The sequence below is a fragment of the Eptesicus fuscus genome, chromosome 15, assembly GCF_027574615.1.
Source record: "Eptesicus fuscus isolate TK198812 chromosome 15, DD_ASM_mEF_20220401, whole genome shotgun sequence".
NCBI lineage: Eukaryota > Metazoa > Chordata > Mammalia > Chiroptera > Vespertilionidae > Eptesicus > Eptesicus fuscus.
This window is the reverse complement of record NC_072487.1, coordinates 34,738,124-34,756,556: the sequence shown is the minus strand read 5'-3', so window position 1 is coordinate 34,756,556 and position 18,433 is coordinate 34,738,124. Positions and strand designations below refer to the sequence as shown.

Below are 18,433 nucleotides of genomic sequence, written 5' to 3'. Positions count from 1 at the left end.
TTCAGCTTCAAAGGAAGCCTTAAAAAGGGGGGCACCACTTAGCTTTTGTGGACCATCTCAGAGAGAGACTTGTAGGAGAGCACATTTGCCACCCCAAAATGTTTCTCTTTGCATAAGGAATATTTTAGGCTGTTTATTTTTAAGAAACTGCAGACATAGGAAAAGCTCTAAAAACTGAGTGGAAGTTACCCTGTGGTAAGAGACATGTATCAGGGAAATCTCCATTTGTAAGAATGTCTCCCTCACTTTACTGGGAAGTGGGGGATGACCTTAACTCTAGAAACTCTCATCACTGGAGAGCCAAGGACTGAGATCTGCACAATAACCTTATCCTTGTTTACTGGGCTTTTTTTCTGGTACCTCCCAACCCCACCCCCCCCACCATCAAAATATTTTGTCTTACAAGCTGGCAACATTATTTAAGGTGGTAGCTTCTGCCATTCCAGAGAGTTACTCAGTTTTCCGGGTCTATCCCGTGTATATAGGAGGTCTACATGTTATTAAACTTTAACTTTTTTTTCTCTTGCTAATCTGTCTCATGTCAATTTGACTGTTAGATCAGCCAGAAAAACTTAGAAGGGTAGACGGAAAATGTGTGTATAGGATTGTTTTCACACATGCCTAATGGCCTAGACATTATAAAGATACTCCTGCAGCCAGTGCAGAAGGTAAGTAAAAATAAGCAAATATCATAACCACTTACTATGTGCAAATAGGGAAAAGAATGTTGAGAAAAAAATAGCCCTGAGTCTGAGTGACTCAGAGCTGGTGAGGCCAGGAATATCATTCCTCACCCTGTACGAAGCTCTGAACAATTCAGGTCCGTGTTTTAATCTTGTTTCCCAAACATGAGATATAGATGAGAGTTTTATATAGAAAGGTAGGGTGAGCCTCCAATTTTTGCATGACTTTGTACTATCCTGCGTGAAATTTACTCACACACAAATCATGTTGGCAGAGTGAGGCCCATCCCTGCATGGGAAGCCTGTGATCCTGAGGAGGAAGGACCAAGGACATGATGCTGGCCTCATGCTCTGCCCCTTCATGCTCTAGGTGACCCTGATAACCGCCTCCTAGGCCTCTACTTCCCCACCTGGGATCATATCACTCGACAGATCTGCTAGTTGCAGGGTCAAGTGTAAGGATCTATGTATGGTACCCTTTTTCCCAAGTTCTCTGAGCCTCTCCAAAGAAAAATGTCATGAAAAACCCCCACTAAAGTACTGACAAAGAAAGAAAACGTTCCCTGGCATCTTTTCCATCCAGGGAACAGCTATGGCCAATTATAACTGGAAATTCTGAGCAACTGTAAAATGAGAAGCAGTGACATTTTCTTTACTTCTCTTCTTCACAAAAGAAGCATTGCAGATGGAGCCAATGTTTTCATCTCTAGAACTTATCAAAGACCCTGCTTCAAAACCCAGGTTGAAGTAAAGACCAAGAGGGAGGGGGCAGCAAACAGTGTAGCTGGAAGTACCCAACATTATAGTGGGTTCTTACTGGTATGAATTAATGTTGCCTGGAGCTTGAATGAATAAGGGAGTGGAATGGCTTATTATTTTTCTTAGTGAATTATTTTAGTTCGATTGTTGACAACATAAGGGGGCTTTGCCAAACAATGGCTGGCTTAGCCTTGTTAGTGTCTTCCCTTGACTTTAAATTCAGGCCAGCCATAGTCCCTTCTCGCATGCCAGGGTTGGCAGCAATCTCAGAAAGGAAGCCCAGAGTAGCATCTATATTGGCTCTTCAAGGTCATGGTTCAACCCAGAGTTTTCCAAACACCCGAAAACTCATAATTTACATGAGCATAGTCAAGGCTCTGCGTAGTTTGACCAGTTTGACTCTAACTCGAAATTTCCTTATCTATACAAGGTGCCTCTTCTTAATGTCACCCCAATTAACAAAATGCAGAGCAATCAAGAGAGGCAAGTCATTTGAGAAATGCTAGTCTCATAGATGCTGGAGAACAATTGTCCTGTTGAAAACACTGCGATGAATGAATTAAATTTGCTCGTAGTTACTCTTAAGTTTGTCCTTCAGCTGGAAGTATCAATATGAAATTTACTTTCCAGAATATAATCATTCCCACTAAAGGCATATAGGAGCTCCCAGAATTTGCCAGAAGCAGTGAAACACACAGTGCTGGGAGCACAGCTCTGTTTTGGTACCTGTGGCTCCTGGTCATGACCGCTGGGATCCCTCTCATAGCTCTCTGCATACAGTCTGATGGTGGCCCGAATGCCACTGGAGGAACTGAGCCGGAAGATGAGCCGTGATGCGTCTGAGAAAATGATCCTCAGGCCCTGGGACCAAGAATAGTCAGAATGGATCAGTGAACAGATAAAAATAATACAGGTAAAAATACACAGGTAAAAATAATTACTATCTACTTTGGAGATCTGCATATTTCTATGATCTAAAGATACTCGGGGTCATGACAACTTATAATTGACTCTCAACACTAACCCAAGCAGGAGTATGACGTGAACCTAGCGGCTACTTAAAATTATCCATTAATCTCTTTATTCTATTTATGTTGTCTTGTGGTTAATACTAGGGGAGGGTGAGGGGCAAAACAGGTGCTCAGGTTTCCTTGGTCTTGTGATGTGGGTGGAGATAATAAGGAGGAAAAGATATTCAATGTCCCTGGGGCCAATGTTCACCACATATGGAGTTGGGCAATTTATATATTACAGTAAGACACACTACCCATGTGAGGTTAGGCTTTGCTTTAAACTCATCTTTGTTTCTTTCCTTGTTCCCACATTCCTCTGGTAGCAGGGGAACCCGACAATGAAACGCTCAGGGCTAGAGCCCCAGCTGGGCTTTGAGAGCTCCTGTGTACTCCCCATCCTCTTGGCTCTGTCCCCCTTCTTTCTGGCAAGACCTGGCCACCAGGGTGGAGTGGGAACAGAACTGTGCTGCATCTCAGTGCTGCCAATATCACATTGGTTTTGGCTCAAAATGTCCCCATTCTCTGTGTCTTTCTTATTAGTGGCAAGGATATTTTAAAGATATGACTGTAAAACCATATTGTAACTTCTGTCAAAGGAAACTTATTTTCTTAAGACAATAGATAAAGTTGTTGTTATTAATAAGCATGTTGGCAAGAGCCAGAGGAAAGAGGAGGGAATAAAATAGTATGTCTGGTCACTTGATATTTCTGGAAAAGTGAAAAATCTCAGGTGACTGATATCAGACATTTTCCCTAAGAAATTTATCCTTGAAACTTCTCTGGTCTCAAATCTTGCTTGTTAAGAATAAGCCATTATTAAAAATATTTCATACCTGCCCTATATATCCTTTACCTCACCCTCATCTGGTGGTATCTACAGGGGGGAAGGGGAGAGACACTGTGACTCCATATGAATGTTTTTCTGCTTTTTAAGTCTTATAGGCATATTCCAGCCCCTAAACAAAAAGCCTTAGTCTCTGCTGGAAGGGTTCAAGATTTGCCACAGTTTGTGCAACAAAAAAGGCGCTACCTCTCTTCCTGGCAACTCACCACTCTATGATGCTATTTTTGCAAACAGGATATTAGCCAGGATTCATTCACTGGGCAACCATTTTTGAGTGGCCCTTAGGGATCAGGTACAGGACAATGCCTGAGAAAATAAAGATAAAGACACAGTACTTGTTCTCCATAGGCCTAGAGTAGTGATTACAATGAACAGAAACCATTTTCTTAACCACCATATGCTGCCAGATACGTGAATAGTTAGGAAATTCCAAATGGAGCAAAAGGAACAATTCCTTACTATCCAGAAAGAATGATATATCAAATTATGCTCAAACTGACAATGAAGCCCCAAGGGTTCCACAACTGTATTCCATGATTTTACAAACTCTTCTGAAGCTGTCTGTCTAAGCCCACTTTCCCACTGTCACTACCTATGGCACATGTGAGTTCATAATTCATTGTTCAGGACCATGAGTTATCCATAAACTAGTTAAAGCAGTATCTAAGGCTGGAGCCCTAAATCACCCATTGCTTCGGATTTCAAATCACTTGAGGCCCCTTCTTCTGGTGACCTCCCAGAATTAACCCTTTAAGGTAGCTCCCATTGCACAATTTACCCCTCAGATTAGTTTATGGCCGGTGGGAGATATTCAAAAATCCAGATCACAGCAAACCATCAATATGCATTATCTGCTCGTAACTAAGCCTTTTTATAGTGAAGTAATTATTTTTTCCTAAGGGCAGCTGTATTTTTGGCTGTACTTATGAAGACTTGTTAGAATCTACATCTGGTAGCCTGGAATAGATTTTGCACTTGAAAAGACGATGAAGGAGTAAATAGCACACACCTACTGGACATAATCCAACATCTTTTCTCTTTCCTAAGGGACCAACCAGGAGATCTTAATAGAGAATGCATGTTGCTTTGTGAGACCTCCAGGTGAGAAACACAATTCTCCTTCTCCACATGAAATAAAAAATGTTTAGACCCAGCCCAGTTCTGTGCTGCAACAAGCCTAGTTCCATGTCTGTTGAGTGTCACTGTGATGTGTGACTAGTTATATTGGATTGCTTTGGGGTCCACATGTTCCTCCAATGAATGTAATGAATTTGAAACTTGAACATGAGCCATGCTCTCTCCAGCATATATCATTACCTACTATCAATTAAATTATGAGGTCAAAGGTACTTACTGACCAAGGCTTGCCAAGTTTCTAAACATTCTGTAATTCCAACAAAAGAATAGCAATAATATAATTTGCTTTTATTTTCAATGTTAAACCAGGGATTGGCAATACAGTTTGTCAGCCAAATTTGGCCTGGCACCTGTTTTTGTAAATCAAGTTTTATTGGAACATAGCCATTTCCACTCACTTATGTATTGTCTATGGCTCCTTTTGTGTTACAACCGCAGCGCTGAATAGTTATGACAAAGACCATCTGGCCCACAAGGGCTAAAATATTTACTATCTGGCCCTTTAAGAAAATGTTTGCTGACCCCTGGTATGAACCATTAAATTAGCCACAACATAGAATACTTGCCCTTCAATCCCACCCCAGAAAATTGGAAAGAAAAAAAAAAGAAAAAAAAAAAGACCATCTACCTTATAAAAATCCCAGTAGAGAGACATTATGAAGACTGTTTTTAAGGGTATCCAATCCATCAATTCCCCCATATAGTCTAGCTTCTAGCCACAGATTCATCTGGATGTATATTTGGCACAAATCAATTTACTCCTGACCACCTACTCATGCCACAAATTCACCATTTTATATCCTTTATTTTATTGCAAGGTATCAATATTTTTAAAGAATCCCACCCCCATACACACACCAACTAATTCCAGTGTCCAGCAAAGTTCACAATTTTATAACAAGACACCGTGTTATAAAATCCAATTTTGCAAATCACTATAGGAATATTGTTGACCATATGGAACTCCACACGAGACATTTCCTCAAGATTCAAGTGTTAGCCTTTCCTTCCCTGAGGTACTGTGTGTGTTTTTGTGTGTGTGTGTGTTTGTTTTTTGGTGGTTTTTTTGTGTTTTTTTTGTCTTTCTGACAGTAAGAACTTTATAACTAACCATAGCTCCCTTTCCAATGTGGCTGCCAAAATTGAGGTTCAGCCCAAGTAGATCTTTATGACTTGCATAACTATATATTTTTCTTCTTCTGTTCTTAACTTTCTACACCTATTTATATTTTCCCTAGTCTGATTTCTGTTTCTTATTTATATGCTAACAACTTCATTATGTATATTTTTGCTGCCACAAATCCTCTAGAATAAGCAAGGCCCAGTGCAAATGAATAAAATAAGTTTCCATCACAGACTTAACTTTAAAAAAAATATATTTTGTTGATTTTTTATAGAGAGGAAGAAAGAGGGATAGAGAACCAGAAACATCGATTAGAGAGAAACATCGATCAGCTGCTTCCTGCACACCTCCTACTGGGGACGTGCCCGCAACCAAGGTACATGCCCTTGACCAGAATCAAACCTTGGAGCTTTGAGTCCGCAGGCTGATGCTCTATTCACTGAGCCAAACTGGTTAGGGCCAGACTTAACTCTTAAGTGTTGGAATTGCTGAATTATGTCTTCAGAATTGCTGAATTATATCTTTGGTCCTTCATTAGCTGATAAGCTCTGGGAGCTCAAAGTCTTCTGTTCCTTGTTGACCATTTATCCACATAGCTTAGGCCCTAGGGCAACACCTGCACACAGTAGGTTTTCCTTAAACACCTGAATAAGTGCCATGGTATGTCCAACAACTGGAGGGAGCACCGCTGGAAGGCCTCCTTCTACATTTAGGAAGGACTCACAAATGAAAACACTCATATTCTCTATCAGTGAACTGAGGCTAATGTATTCACCTTGAAGGGCAGTTGTGAGAGATTACCTGGAACGTCATCATTATGGCAGCTGTTCTGTATCTACTCATCCTATGTTTTCAGGGCAAGAGTCAGTTTTGGCTAAAAACGATTGAGTTGAACATGGAGGGTTCCTATTCTACCGTGTGTGTGATCTTAGACAAATCATAAGCCCATTAATTGCAAACTTTGCTGGACACTGGAATTAGTTGGTATGTGTGTGTGTATGGGGGATGGGATTCTTTAAAAAATATTGATACCTGGCTTTTACTCCCAGACATTGTGATTTATTTGTATGGAGTGTGATTTTGGGCATCAGGATTGTAAAAGCTCCCCAGTGATTCTGATGTAAATGTGGACACCAGTGTAGTGGCCTCTTTTCTCTGGATCATCTGCTTCATATATCAAGTGACTGGGGTACACTGACAGGCCAGCAGAAGACATTTGGTTCAGGCGAACCAGAAAGTCCCAAATGAGAAAGGAGCCCCAGCCTCATTTCGTGAACCAGCCTACGGTCACCCTATCAAGCACAACAGGAGGCAGCCGCACCAGAGGGCGAGACAGCAGGCCAAAGACAACAACGGCCGCTTACAGCCCACAGCCTCAATGGCCAGCACTAATCGGGTTGAAGGACAACAAACCCCATCTAATCAGACTGAGAACACTTATATTCCCCAGCCCCTGCCCCTTGCGGTTTTTGCGCATAGAATTCAACCCCAAGGACAGTGGAGGCCGAGTCCTAATCTTCCCCGGGTGTGGCTCCATCCCCCCATTCCCTCTAATAAACTTCCCTCCTGCTTGCTTGCTGTGTCCGCCTAAGTCCTTGGGTGACTCCTATCTTACATATACTACAAGACAGTCTTAAAGAGATTCCTTTAATATCCAAGGTTTCATGAATATACGACCATTGGACTGGGATCTTAGGAGGGCCATAACATGGGGGGATAATAAAACATCATCTTGCTGAGTTCTGAAAGCCTCCTTCTTGTGGCCTGTCAGCAGGAGAATCATTAGTAGTATCTCCTCTTGAGCCATCTCATACTATCTGTTTTTACCACAATCTCCTAAGGAATCCTTGAAGCAACTATGAAGAAATCCATGATGTCTTGGTTGCCACAGCAACTATAGGAGTTGGAATGTCCGCCACAGCTTAAAGAAGGAAAAAGAGGCTCTTGTCCATTAGAAGAAAGTGTTAATTATGGGGTAGAGGTATCCAAAGGGCATTTCAGCTCCTGCCTAGCATTTTTCTTCCCCTTGAGTGCCTGGACTTGTATGCCTCAGTGATGAGGGTGTTGCCCACTTTAGTTTTGTCCAATGAAGAAGGATTTAATGGGCTATGTGTGCCCTGTAGGTATCGCCACACAAAAACCTTCCAATCTGCTTCTAGTTCTCTCTCTAGCATGTATTCTTCTTCCCAAATTTCTCCCTCTTTGTTTTGCTGTTCATGGAATCAGTTTGGAAATGATACAGAAATAACAATTATAAAACCCAGCCTTGAATTCTGGCTTGGAACCTTTCTAGCCAGTGGCCTTAACACATTGCAGACCAGTAGTTTTCTTGCTAGCTTTACCCAGTGGCCAGATAAGTTTCTATTGAATGAGTACAAAAAACTTTTTACATAAATGTTAAAGGAACACTTTAAAATTAAATACCCATTGCATTTTGAAGTTATTTATTATATGTTCTTACAAGCTAATATCTTTTTAAAGTATGATACTTTGTAAAACACTGTGTAATATGAAGCGAGAATTCTCGTGATCCGTCCGCAATGTGTTAAGTCACTTAAGCTCTCGAAGCCTTAGTTTCCTAGGGAAAAAAAAAAAGAGAGAGAGAGAGAGAGAGAATGAAAAATAAAATAGCCTGGCTTTTTGGGTTGCTGTGAGATCAAATCAGAAAATGTATGCTTTGAAAATTGTAAGTCACTATATAAATATTATTATTTTAAAGCTTTTAATGAAAATGGTGCTAGGCTCTAAGTTGTCCAACCTTCCAGATTTTGCAAAAGATTACTAAATAAAACCTAAATGGTGATAGTTTGTGATGTCATGTACATACTTAATTTTAAATTAGGCAGAAATAAGATGAATTTCATGTTAAGAACTTTGCCATGTCTCTGAAATCATTGCTAAACTCACGGGGTCTGTTACCATTTATCTTCTCCATACCTTCCACTGAATTGGCTTCTTTGGCAAAAAAAAAAAAAAAAAAATACTGCTTCCAGGTTGGTCAATTTAGACACTTAAGGTCCTGAAGGAAGGACCTTGGAGTCATCCAGGCCACTTTCTCATTTCACTGAAAAGAAAGAACAAATTAAAGAACTTGTTCGAGGTAACTCAGCTAGTAAATGTGGGAGCCAGGACTTCAGTCTAAGTCCTCTGACTGCAGGCTCATAATTTTAGGTTGAACCATATGAACCATAGGCCATACATTGCTTTTCATGTGAAATAGTTGAACAATATCTCATAAGGTTTGTATGGTCCCCAAAACTGGCACAGAGCCTTATGTAGAATAGGCATACGATAAATGTTTGATAAATACATGCTGATACTTTTTTAAAGCCCTTGTGTAAATCAATGCAGGGAATTCTGCAAGTTGCTAAATACACATGGAGCTGCCAGATGTTCTTCTGGAGTCTACAGAACATGTTGCAGCCAGGCAGGGAAGGAGGAACTGTACATTACCAACAGTTACTTGGCAGCATCATACCTCATCAAATACTGACTTAGGATGAATTCCAGAGGAAAACAGCATATGGCCCTGACATCTGGTACAATGTCACACAGTCAGTTGGCCACACCAGGCATATAGACCTGGAGACAGGACAGGCTTGCAAGAGAAAGACCCCGTGAGCCTAACTCTGATGTTATCTCCCACAGGAAATCCCAATGATTTATCTGGAAAGCTTCAAGGTGAAAATATTGCTGTGTAACATCTGCACCATATTTTTGGAGACAAAAACACAGTTTATATAGCAGGAGATTTGGATTGGAGAGCCATATCTCTCCATGAAAAAATTACTTAGAATTACCCGTTTTTGTTGGTTTAAGTCATACCTAGCTGTGAGCATGAGTTCAAAAGTGGTTGAGAAGGGCAGCAGCTAGTCCACACCATGTCTTTGTGTAAATTACAAACAGGTGGACAAATGACAGAAAAGCATCCTTCCTCTTTGCTGGCTTACCTTCCGCTTTCCCTCCCCTATTAGGTCATGTCTTTATGCAGTTCACTGCTACAATGCCAGACTTAGCTGCCCTACTCTTGGAAGCAATTTTGATCTAGCCATTTTTATAACCAACCAGCACTCGTGGAAGCCAGCAATTGCAAACAATTATCTGAGGGAAATCAAGGTCAAATGGCTTCTTCAGCCCACTTTTAAAACATCCATCCAGCAAAAAACCATATTAGGTGATGAGAGGGCTACTTGGAGAGTGAAGATTTAATAGTTATTTATCACTCAGATTCCAACTATCAGATTCGGAACAATGCACCTAGATCATACACACTCATTTCCCCATGTCTTTGGCCAAAAGATGACTGCTGCTCTCCTGTTCACTCAATACCAACCCAAGTTCTGGGACATTCTGGATTCAGACACTTTCCCCAGACAACAGGGGTAGCTTCCTCCCTTAGTTCCTGTGATCCTTTACAGCTTTTTCCTATCATATTTATGTTTCCTGGTAGGGGTCACCCACCAGACTATGCACAGACATTAGTATTTCAGTAGGAATAAATGTGATACCATTCCAGAGTGTTTAGAGTCACACATCTTAACAGGATTCTACTCCCAACACTTTAGAAGATAGTCCTAAAGCAGTCAGCTTATGCCAAGAGAAGGTAATCTATATATATAAAAGCCTAATATGTAAAGTGTCCCCTTGGGAGTTCCACCGACTGGGATTTCAATTGCTCACTATGACGTGCACTGACCACCAGGGGGCAGCGCAGAACAAAGGAAGGCTTGGCCTGCAGCTGGCAGCCAGGGAAGGGAGGCCCCCGCCGGCAGCTGGCAGCAACTAGGGACCCTACCCATGCATGAATTTCCTGCACTGGCCTCTAATTTATTATAACTCCAATGAATCAGCAGCAGGGGAGTAGGAACTTCCCAACTAATTAGAAACAGCATTTCCCTCTCTCTATTTTCAAATCAGCCAACAGTTCATCATAAAGCACCAAATATGTGTTTGATCCTTGGAAGACAAACAGAAATATCACAGGAAAGGTAGCTATTAGAAAAAAAATTAATCTATGGTTTTCAAGTTGTCCTACCAAGAAGAGGCCCAATTATCTTATTTACAACTACAGTATTATAGAATGAGCACTGAAGTTGAGAAACATAATCATAGGTATTGTAATATCCCGATGAGAATGCTATTACCTATAAGAAATGCCAGCTCTTTATCTGGAAAGTTGAACAATGGTATAAGCACATTTGATTGAAGAAAAGAATGTAGTCTGATAAGATGGTTTCACCTGAGCCAGCCCCCACTCACCCTTCAGGGCACAGCTTAAATATCACCTCCCCAGAGAGAGCTTTCCAGAGCCCTAAGTCCTGGTTATTTCCCCCTGATATTGCACTCCCAAATAAGTTCTTTCTCTGTAATGCTATTCAGTAAACTCTATAGCAATTACAAGTTTAATACCAGTTTGTCTTCCCTGCTAGACTGTGTGCTGTTGTATCCTTAATGCCCAGGAAACTGACTAGCATACAGCAGTGTTTGGTAAATATTCATTGAATAGATTAAGACATAAATGAATCAAACTTCAACTACCTTCACCATATTGTACTAACATAGGAAAGAAATGTATATTTACTATAGAAACTTTTTTCAACATCACAACTTGCAACAGAAAAAGTTTTTTAACCCAGCTTTAGTCACAATATACATGTAATGATAATATCTCACTCCCTAAACATTTCTGTTACTAATATAGGAGGACTAGCTGTAGGCACTAACTTTCAGATTTAACTAAAGTCTATAGGTGGGATAATCACTATGACTAAAGTTATTTATTAGATTCTACTTCTATAGCTCAAACCATTCTCCAGCAAGTGGCATATTACAGGACAATGATAAATTGTTAATGACAGTCTCTCAGTTGGTTCACTGATTAGAATAAAAGTTGAAGGTTGAAGTTGAAGGTTGACCAGTTAGCTCTAAATAGAGCAATCCTCCTGGAGTCCCAGATTCTCCAGCTGACACCATTCAGTTGCCTTCACCTGACACCTCCAGAGATGAGGCCTCAGTAAACTTCTCTGTATCTGTTGACCAGGGGTTGGCTTACACCACAGTATATATTAAAGCACCACATGCCAGACTAAAATGTGATTTCAAGATTACCAATTCACTTTATTATTTTTAAATACTGAAATTAAAAAGTGCAGACACCTTCCTGCATATTAAAATAACAACTCTACAAGCACATTGACTTCAGAATCAGTCTTCAAAGTGTGCTTTTTCTCTGAACTAGTTTCAAATGGTTCTTTTTTCCAGGTTGAGGACAACATCAAAATCTTTCCACACAGCCTGCATAACTTGAAGTATTAATAAGCTCAGCGTTAGCCTGACATAATCAAATTGGATTTGGTTTTCTACATCAGCTAACTGGTATGCATTTATTTACATCAGGTTTTTAAATATCAGCTGAACTGTTACTTGCAAATGACTGCAGCACTGGTAGAATGTCATGATTTTTGACCTGTTAAATAGAAATTCAGGAGTTGGACAAGTCATAGAGACTTGGTTGCTTCAATTTTGTCCCTGAAATGTCAAGTTTTCTCATATGAAAGCTAATTTTCAAAGTACAGGTCATAGTTCTGTGTTGATGCACCATAGTGGCTATACGACACCATCAACCAGTGCTAGCGCCATTGTCACATTGTCCTTCTCAACACCAGATCAGAATACATCTTCTATCAGAACTGGGAGAGTCTCGTAATTGTGGGGCACCGAGTGGTGATTCCAGATTTAGGCTACAAGGAGGAGATGGGGAAAATGATGGTAAGAGATAATCTGGGAATTGATAATGTTCCTTGGGCTATAGATGGTGGGGGGAAAAGAGAGTGTGCCTAGCACCATGGAAAGTCTGGATGTTTGCAAAAAGAATTCATCCTGGAGGAAGAAAGAATGAGCTACCTTTAGGCCTTAGGGAGTCACCTTATCTCCCCTCATCTTTCCCATCTCTTTACAAGGCAAAAATTGGGAACCTCTTAAATTAGGCAACAATTTGGTCAAACTGCTCCTCTATTCTCAGAGTAATTATTGGCTTATTTTTCTTACTCACGTTTAAAGAAACCATTATCATTCATTCATGGTGCCTAGATTTTACCTGAAAATAAACAGCGACATATCTTCGTGGGAGCGGTAGAAGGACAAAGTGCAGTTGTTGAACTATGCGTCATTAATTTGGTATTTCTAGATCAGGGTCTCTCTTAGGTCCTGCTTAATGGAAGGCACACATCAACTTTTCTCTTGATGCCCAAGGTCACAAAAATGCAGACATTTGGAGGCAACCATAGTACATTCCATGAAATCAGACAGGCCACAGTGAGGCCAAATAGGTCCCTGGGAATTCACGTCAGGGGTTGAGTACTTCAGGGTTTCCTTCTTGCTCCTTGAATGACCCCCACAGGGTCTCACTGGAAAGATAGATTTTGCTGAACATTTCCACAGCAGTGGGTTGGACAGGGAGTGATGGGGATTTTAATTTCGTTTTGGACGGAGAAGCTTTTCTTCTTTATCTCTAAAGATATGTGTAAAACAGCTTTTCCCCCCACAGTCTGTTTCCTGAATCAAGGATGAAAAGGAGACTGAGCTGTCTTAAAAAGAACCTTTCCTTTCTGAAGTGAAGTAGGGGGGTAGGTGGAAGTGGAGGTAGGAAGAAGTTGGGGGAGGGCTCGGAGGGGAACATAGGGAAGGCAGAGAAATGTGACTTTAAGTCAATTCACAGATAACTCAGAGAAGGAAGAGGCCCTCCCATGTCTTTACATGACCTCTTGCAAGGCTGAATGGTTTTTTTCATGCTATTTTTATCATATGTTTTATTGAACGCTGAAATCTTTCTTTCCCAAGGACCCTCTTTTAACACATTGCAGACTAGTAGTTTTATTGCTAGCTTTAGCTAGTGGCCAGATAAGTTTCTATTGAACGAGTACAAAAAATGTTTTACATAAATGTTAAAGGCACGCTTTAAAATTAAATACCCATTGCATTTTGAAGTTATTTATTACATGTTCTTACAAGCTAATATCTTTTTTAAAATATATTTTTATTGATTTTTTTACAGACAGGAAGGGAGAAGCATAGAGAGTTAGAAACATTGATGAGAGAGAAACATCAATCAGCTGTCTCCTGCACACCCCCCACTGGGGATGTGCCCGCAACCAAGGTACATGCCCCTGACCGGAATCGAACCAGGGACCCTTCAGTCCGCAGGTCGACGCTCTATCCACTGAGCCAAACCAGCTAGGGCGCTAATATATTTTTAAAGAATTCTCATGATTGGCTACAAGCCTTAGAACAGAAAACACGAGAATTCTCGTGATCCGTCCGCAATGTCATGACTTACTTTAGCTATTATGTGCCAGGACTTTATCTGTATTATCTCGTGATTCTTCCAATGGCTGTATGAGGTAACCACAATCACTATTCTTGTTTCACAGATGAGGACAAGATGGCACAGGGAGGTTGAATGACTTACCTAAGATCATCCAGCAAGGAGGAGGCAGAGCCAAGACTTTGTGACTTCAAACCTGTACATTTAAACACCACTCACACTTTTTCTGCAAACTGATATTCAGGCAAGTGAAGAATTCTGCAAAGTGGGAAGGAACTTATATTTCTCAAGCATCAAATGGGTATTAGCTACTGTGTCTGGGAACTTTGCCCTCAAACGTTCTCCATAACCCTCTATGGTAATTACTACTAGTGTCACCCATCCCCACAACTAGGCTGAGGCATGTGCCCAAAGTCACAAATCTAGGCAGTGGCAAAGCCAGCCTTTAAATATGTGTCTATTTGACTCCAACACAATAGAACTCTGGAGAGACCATAGCCATCTGCCTCTCCCAGCAAACGGAGATGTTCATGCATATGTTAACATCCTTTGGGTTTTGCTAGGTGACACATACTTCTGTTTGTTTTTGTGAAGATTAAATCTCCTTCTATCTTAATTTTAAAATAATCCATAATATACTAAGTTATTTGAAAATTAGAGTATTTTATATTAAAAAAGAGAGATAACAACAAGGGCTGGGGAAAGTGAGCAGAAATTCGAATCTCATATACTGTTGGTGAAAATGTAAAATGGTGCAATTGCTCTGAAGACCACATGGCAGTTTCTTTAAAGATTAAACAAGGAGTTACTATTTGATCAGTAATTCCACTTGTAGATGTATATCCAAGAGAACTGAAAAAGTATGTCTGCACAAAAACTTTATATGAATATTCACACAGCATTATTCATAACTAGAGGCCCAGTGCACGGGGTGGCGGGGGGAGGGGGGGCGGGCAGTCCCTCAGCCTGGCCTGCACCCTCTTGCAGTCTGGGAACCCTCGAGGGATGTTTGACTGACACCTTGGGGAGCGGGCCTAAGCTGGCAGTTGACATCCTTTGTGCTGCCGTGGAGGTGGGAGAGGCTCCCGCCACTGCCGCTGCACTCGCCAGCATGAGCCTGGCTCAGGGCCCCTGGCTGAGCGGCACTCCCCCTGCGGGAGCACACTGACCACCAGGGGGCAGCTCCCGCATTGAGCGTCTGCTCCCTGGTGGTCAGTGCGCGTCATAGCAACCAGTTGTTCCGCTGTTCGTCGATTTGCATATTAGCCTTTTATTATATAGGATAGCCCCAAAGAGTAAACAACCCAAACATCTATCAACTGATGAGTAGGTAAACAAAATGTGGTATAGCTATTCAAGGAAATATTACTTGGTAATAAACAGGAATGAAGTATTAATATTTAGTACAATGTGAATATATCCTACCTAATAATAGACAAATATGCAAGTTGACCATACCTCTGCTACACCCAAGCCACGCCCACCAGCCCAAGCCACGCCCACTAGCCAATCAGGGTGAGTATGCAAATAAACCGAACCAAGATGGCTACAGCCACTGAGAGCAAGGTTTCCCAGGCAACTGAGGGAAACAAGCTTTCCGCCTGCCCTTGACAGGTCTAAGCCTCCACTCAAGCTACAAAGTTTCAATTATAGAAGGTAAACAAATTCAAACAGAATGGCGGCAGCCACGGAGCTGGAGAGAGCAGGCCAGGGTTGCCCTCGGTAAAGGAGAAAGCAAAGCTTTCCACACACCCTGGCCAGACTCAGGCCTCTGCTTAAGGCTACAAAGTTTCAATTACAGAAGGTGAATTAACTCAAACAGAAATGGCTGCCGGTGGAGCATGCAGGAGGCTTGGCTCCGCTCCAGGCTACAAAGTTTCAATTGTAGAAGGTAAATAAATTCTAGATACCAGTGCCTCCGATTGGGTTGCCAGGGGGCGTGGCTGGCCTGCAAACCACCACAGGCCCCTTGCTCAGGCTGCCCCATGCCCCAAGGGAACCCCCACCCTGATCTGGGACACCCTTCAGGGCAAACCAGCTGGCCCCCACCCCTGTACCAGGCCTCTATCCTATCTAATAAAAGAGTAATATGCAGATTAACCACCACTCCAACACACAATATGTCTGCCCCCATGTGGTCAAAGATCCTGCCCCCATGTGGACACAAGATGGCCACCACAAGATGGCCAGCAGGGGAGGGCAGTTGGGAGGCACCTGGCCTGCAAGGGAGGGAAGTTGGAGGCGATCAACCCTGCAGGGGAGGGCAGTTAGGGGTGACTGGGCTGGCAGAGGAGGGAAGTTGGGGGCAAACAGGCTGGCAGGGGAGCAATTAGGCATCAATCAGGCTGGCAGCAGAGTGGTTAGGGGGTGATCAGGCTGGCAGGCAGAAGTGGTTAGGGGCAATCAGGAAGGCAGGCAGGTGAGCAGTTGGGAGCCAGCAGTCCTGGATTGTGAGAGGGATAACCAACTGCCCATTTAGGCCCGATCCCACTGGGATCGGGCCTAAATGGGCAGTCGGACATCCCTCGAGGGGTCCCAGATTGGAGAGGGTACAGGCTGGGCTGAGGGACAACCCCCTCTCGTGCATGAATTTCGTGCACCGGCCTCTAATATATATATATATATATATTCTGAAAACATTATGCTGAGCAAAAACAGCCAGTCACAAAGGAGCACATGTTGTATGATTCCATTTATGGGAACTGTGTAGAATAGGAAAATCCATAGAGACAGAAAGTAGATGGTTGTCAGGGGTTGGGAGAGGACAGCTAAAGAGGACAAGGTTTCTTTCTGGAGTGATGAAAATGCTCTAAAATTGATGGCAGTGAATATACTCTATAAATATACCACAAACCTGTACACTTTAAATGGATGAATTATATGGTATGTGAATTATATCTTACTAAAGCTGTTATATTTTAAAAACTGCACAATGAAAAAAAACAAAACTAATATTAGGCATTGGGTAGTCTCTCAAGAAATACCTATTGAATAAATGTACCAAAGTACCTTATGACTATTTTAAAATAATGCTAGTTTGTTTAAATTCAAATATGTCTTTTAGGAGTAGTTTATTTTGCAACAGTGGTGCATAAAGTGTGTCCTAGACTCAACTGTCCCTGGAATTAAATGTTGACAATTACTGCCATCCCAAGAATGCTTAGATGTGGGCCTCCATGGTGGAAGTTTAGCAACAGCCCCACAATGCAGGAATTCCCCCTCTAAACCAACAGGGACAACTGTGGTGAAAGAACCACCTGTGACTTACTGACCATGGGGACGCCACTGAGTGTTAGTGGCCTCTCATAACCCTTACTGGGCCAAATCTGGACCTGCAGAGAAGCTCCAGTGTGACTCAGGGCCACTAGCTAATGAAGATATCACGTGGATCCTAGAAACTGGGAAGATGAACAACCTTCCTTCTGTCCCAGATTAGCTCCTGAGAGCAGGTTCTGGTAGCACTTATCTATTTATGGCCACATCTGAGCTCAGATGAAGGAGTGTGGGAAAGAAAAAATATCAATAAATTCCAGAGTGAAAATGGAAACCAGTATTCAGGGCTGGAGGGGAGGGGACATGGAATAAATAAATGTCCAAACTTGAGACTTCGCTGAGCAATTAGCCTGATGTGAACAATTAAAGAAAAGCCAGGGGGAAAAGTATCCAAATGCTAAGTGCACTGAAGAAGAAAATGGTAGAGTATTAGTGGATTTAAGAGCAAAACAAATGAGCTCAACAGACAAGCTTTATATGAGCAGATAAAATCCAGAACCAGCATTGACTAGATGATCCCTTAAGGGATGGTGTTCAAGCCTTCCTCATGGGGGAATGGAAACCATCCAAGGATACTTTAGAAGGCATGTATTTTACAACTCTTAAATTTTACAGTAACAACAAAATGAGCCCTGGCTTTGAGGAAAAAAAGCCCCGAGGTCCTTATGTAAAATGCAAGTGGGAATATGGCACAAAACTGGAAAGGGCTTATCCAAAGCATAGAGGCTCCAAGATGCCATGTGCTGAGCTCCTGGCTGCACATTTCCAGGGAATCACTGGTATTATTTTGGAGAGAATTCAATCCAGTCAAGAAAGCATCCTGGAGTGAAACAAAACATGACTACCAAAAATGTACTGTGTACTCCCTGTGTCAAGGATAGCTATGAGCTTTTGCATAGTTTATTTCATTCCATTTCTAAAACAATTCTGAGCCAGATATTTTACAGATTAGGAAGAAACTGTGGCTCAAAAAATCAAGCAACTTTGCCAAAGTCAGACACTAGTAACTGGCAGGGGTAGAATTCAATACTGGGTCTTTAAACTTCGTAACCACTATTTTCTTCACTACCTTAGACCTTTCCAAAGTAAGACTGTAATCCTTGTGTCTGGCCATAAGAGGCCTTCTAAGGATGAAAGACTGACATTTTGATAGAGATGAAAAATCACCATAAAACGAAGCAGACCATAGAGACAATACCAAGAGAGTAACAGGATGACATTGAGTTTTTGGAACATTTGCAAATCAGGATAACCTAGAGGAACAAGTATGAATGAAAT

General features: G+C 41.7%; 1 protein-coding gene across 1 annotated transcript in view; it reads right to left on the bottom strand.

The window, feature by feature from the left end:
- Positions 1 to 18,433, bottom strand: part of PGM5 (phosphoglucomutase 5) — a 170,454-nt gene that overhangs the window by 22,889 nt on the left and 129,132 nt on the right. Inside the window, exon 10 of the mRNA XM_008144963.3 lies at positions 2,169 to 2,303. Within this exon, the coding sequence (XP_008143185.1) occupies positions 2,169 to 2,303 (135 nt within the window). The remainder of the gene's footprint in view (positions 1 to 2,168; positions 2,304 to 18,433) is intronic.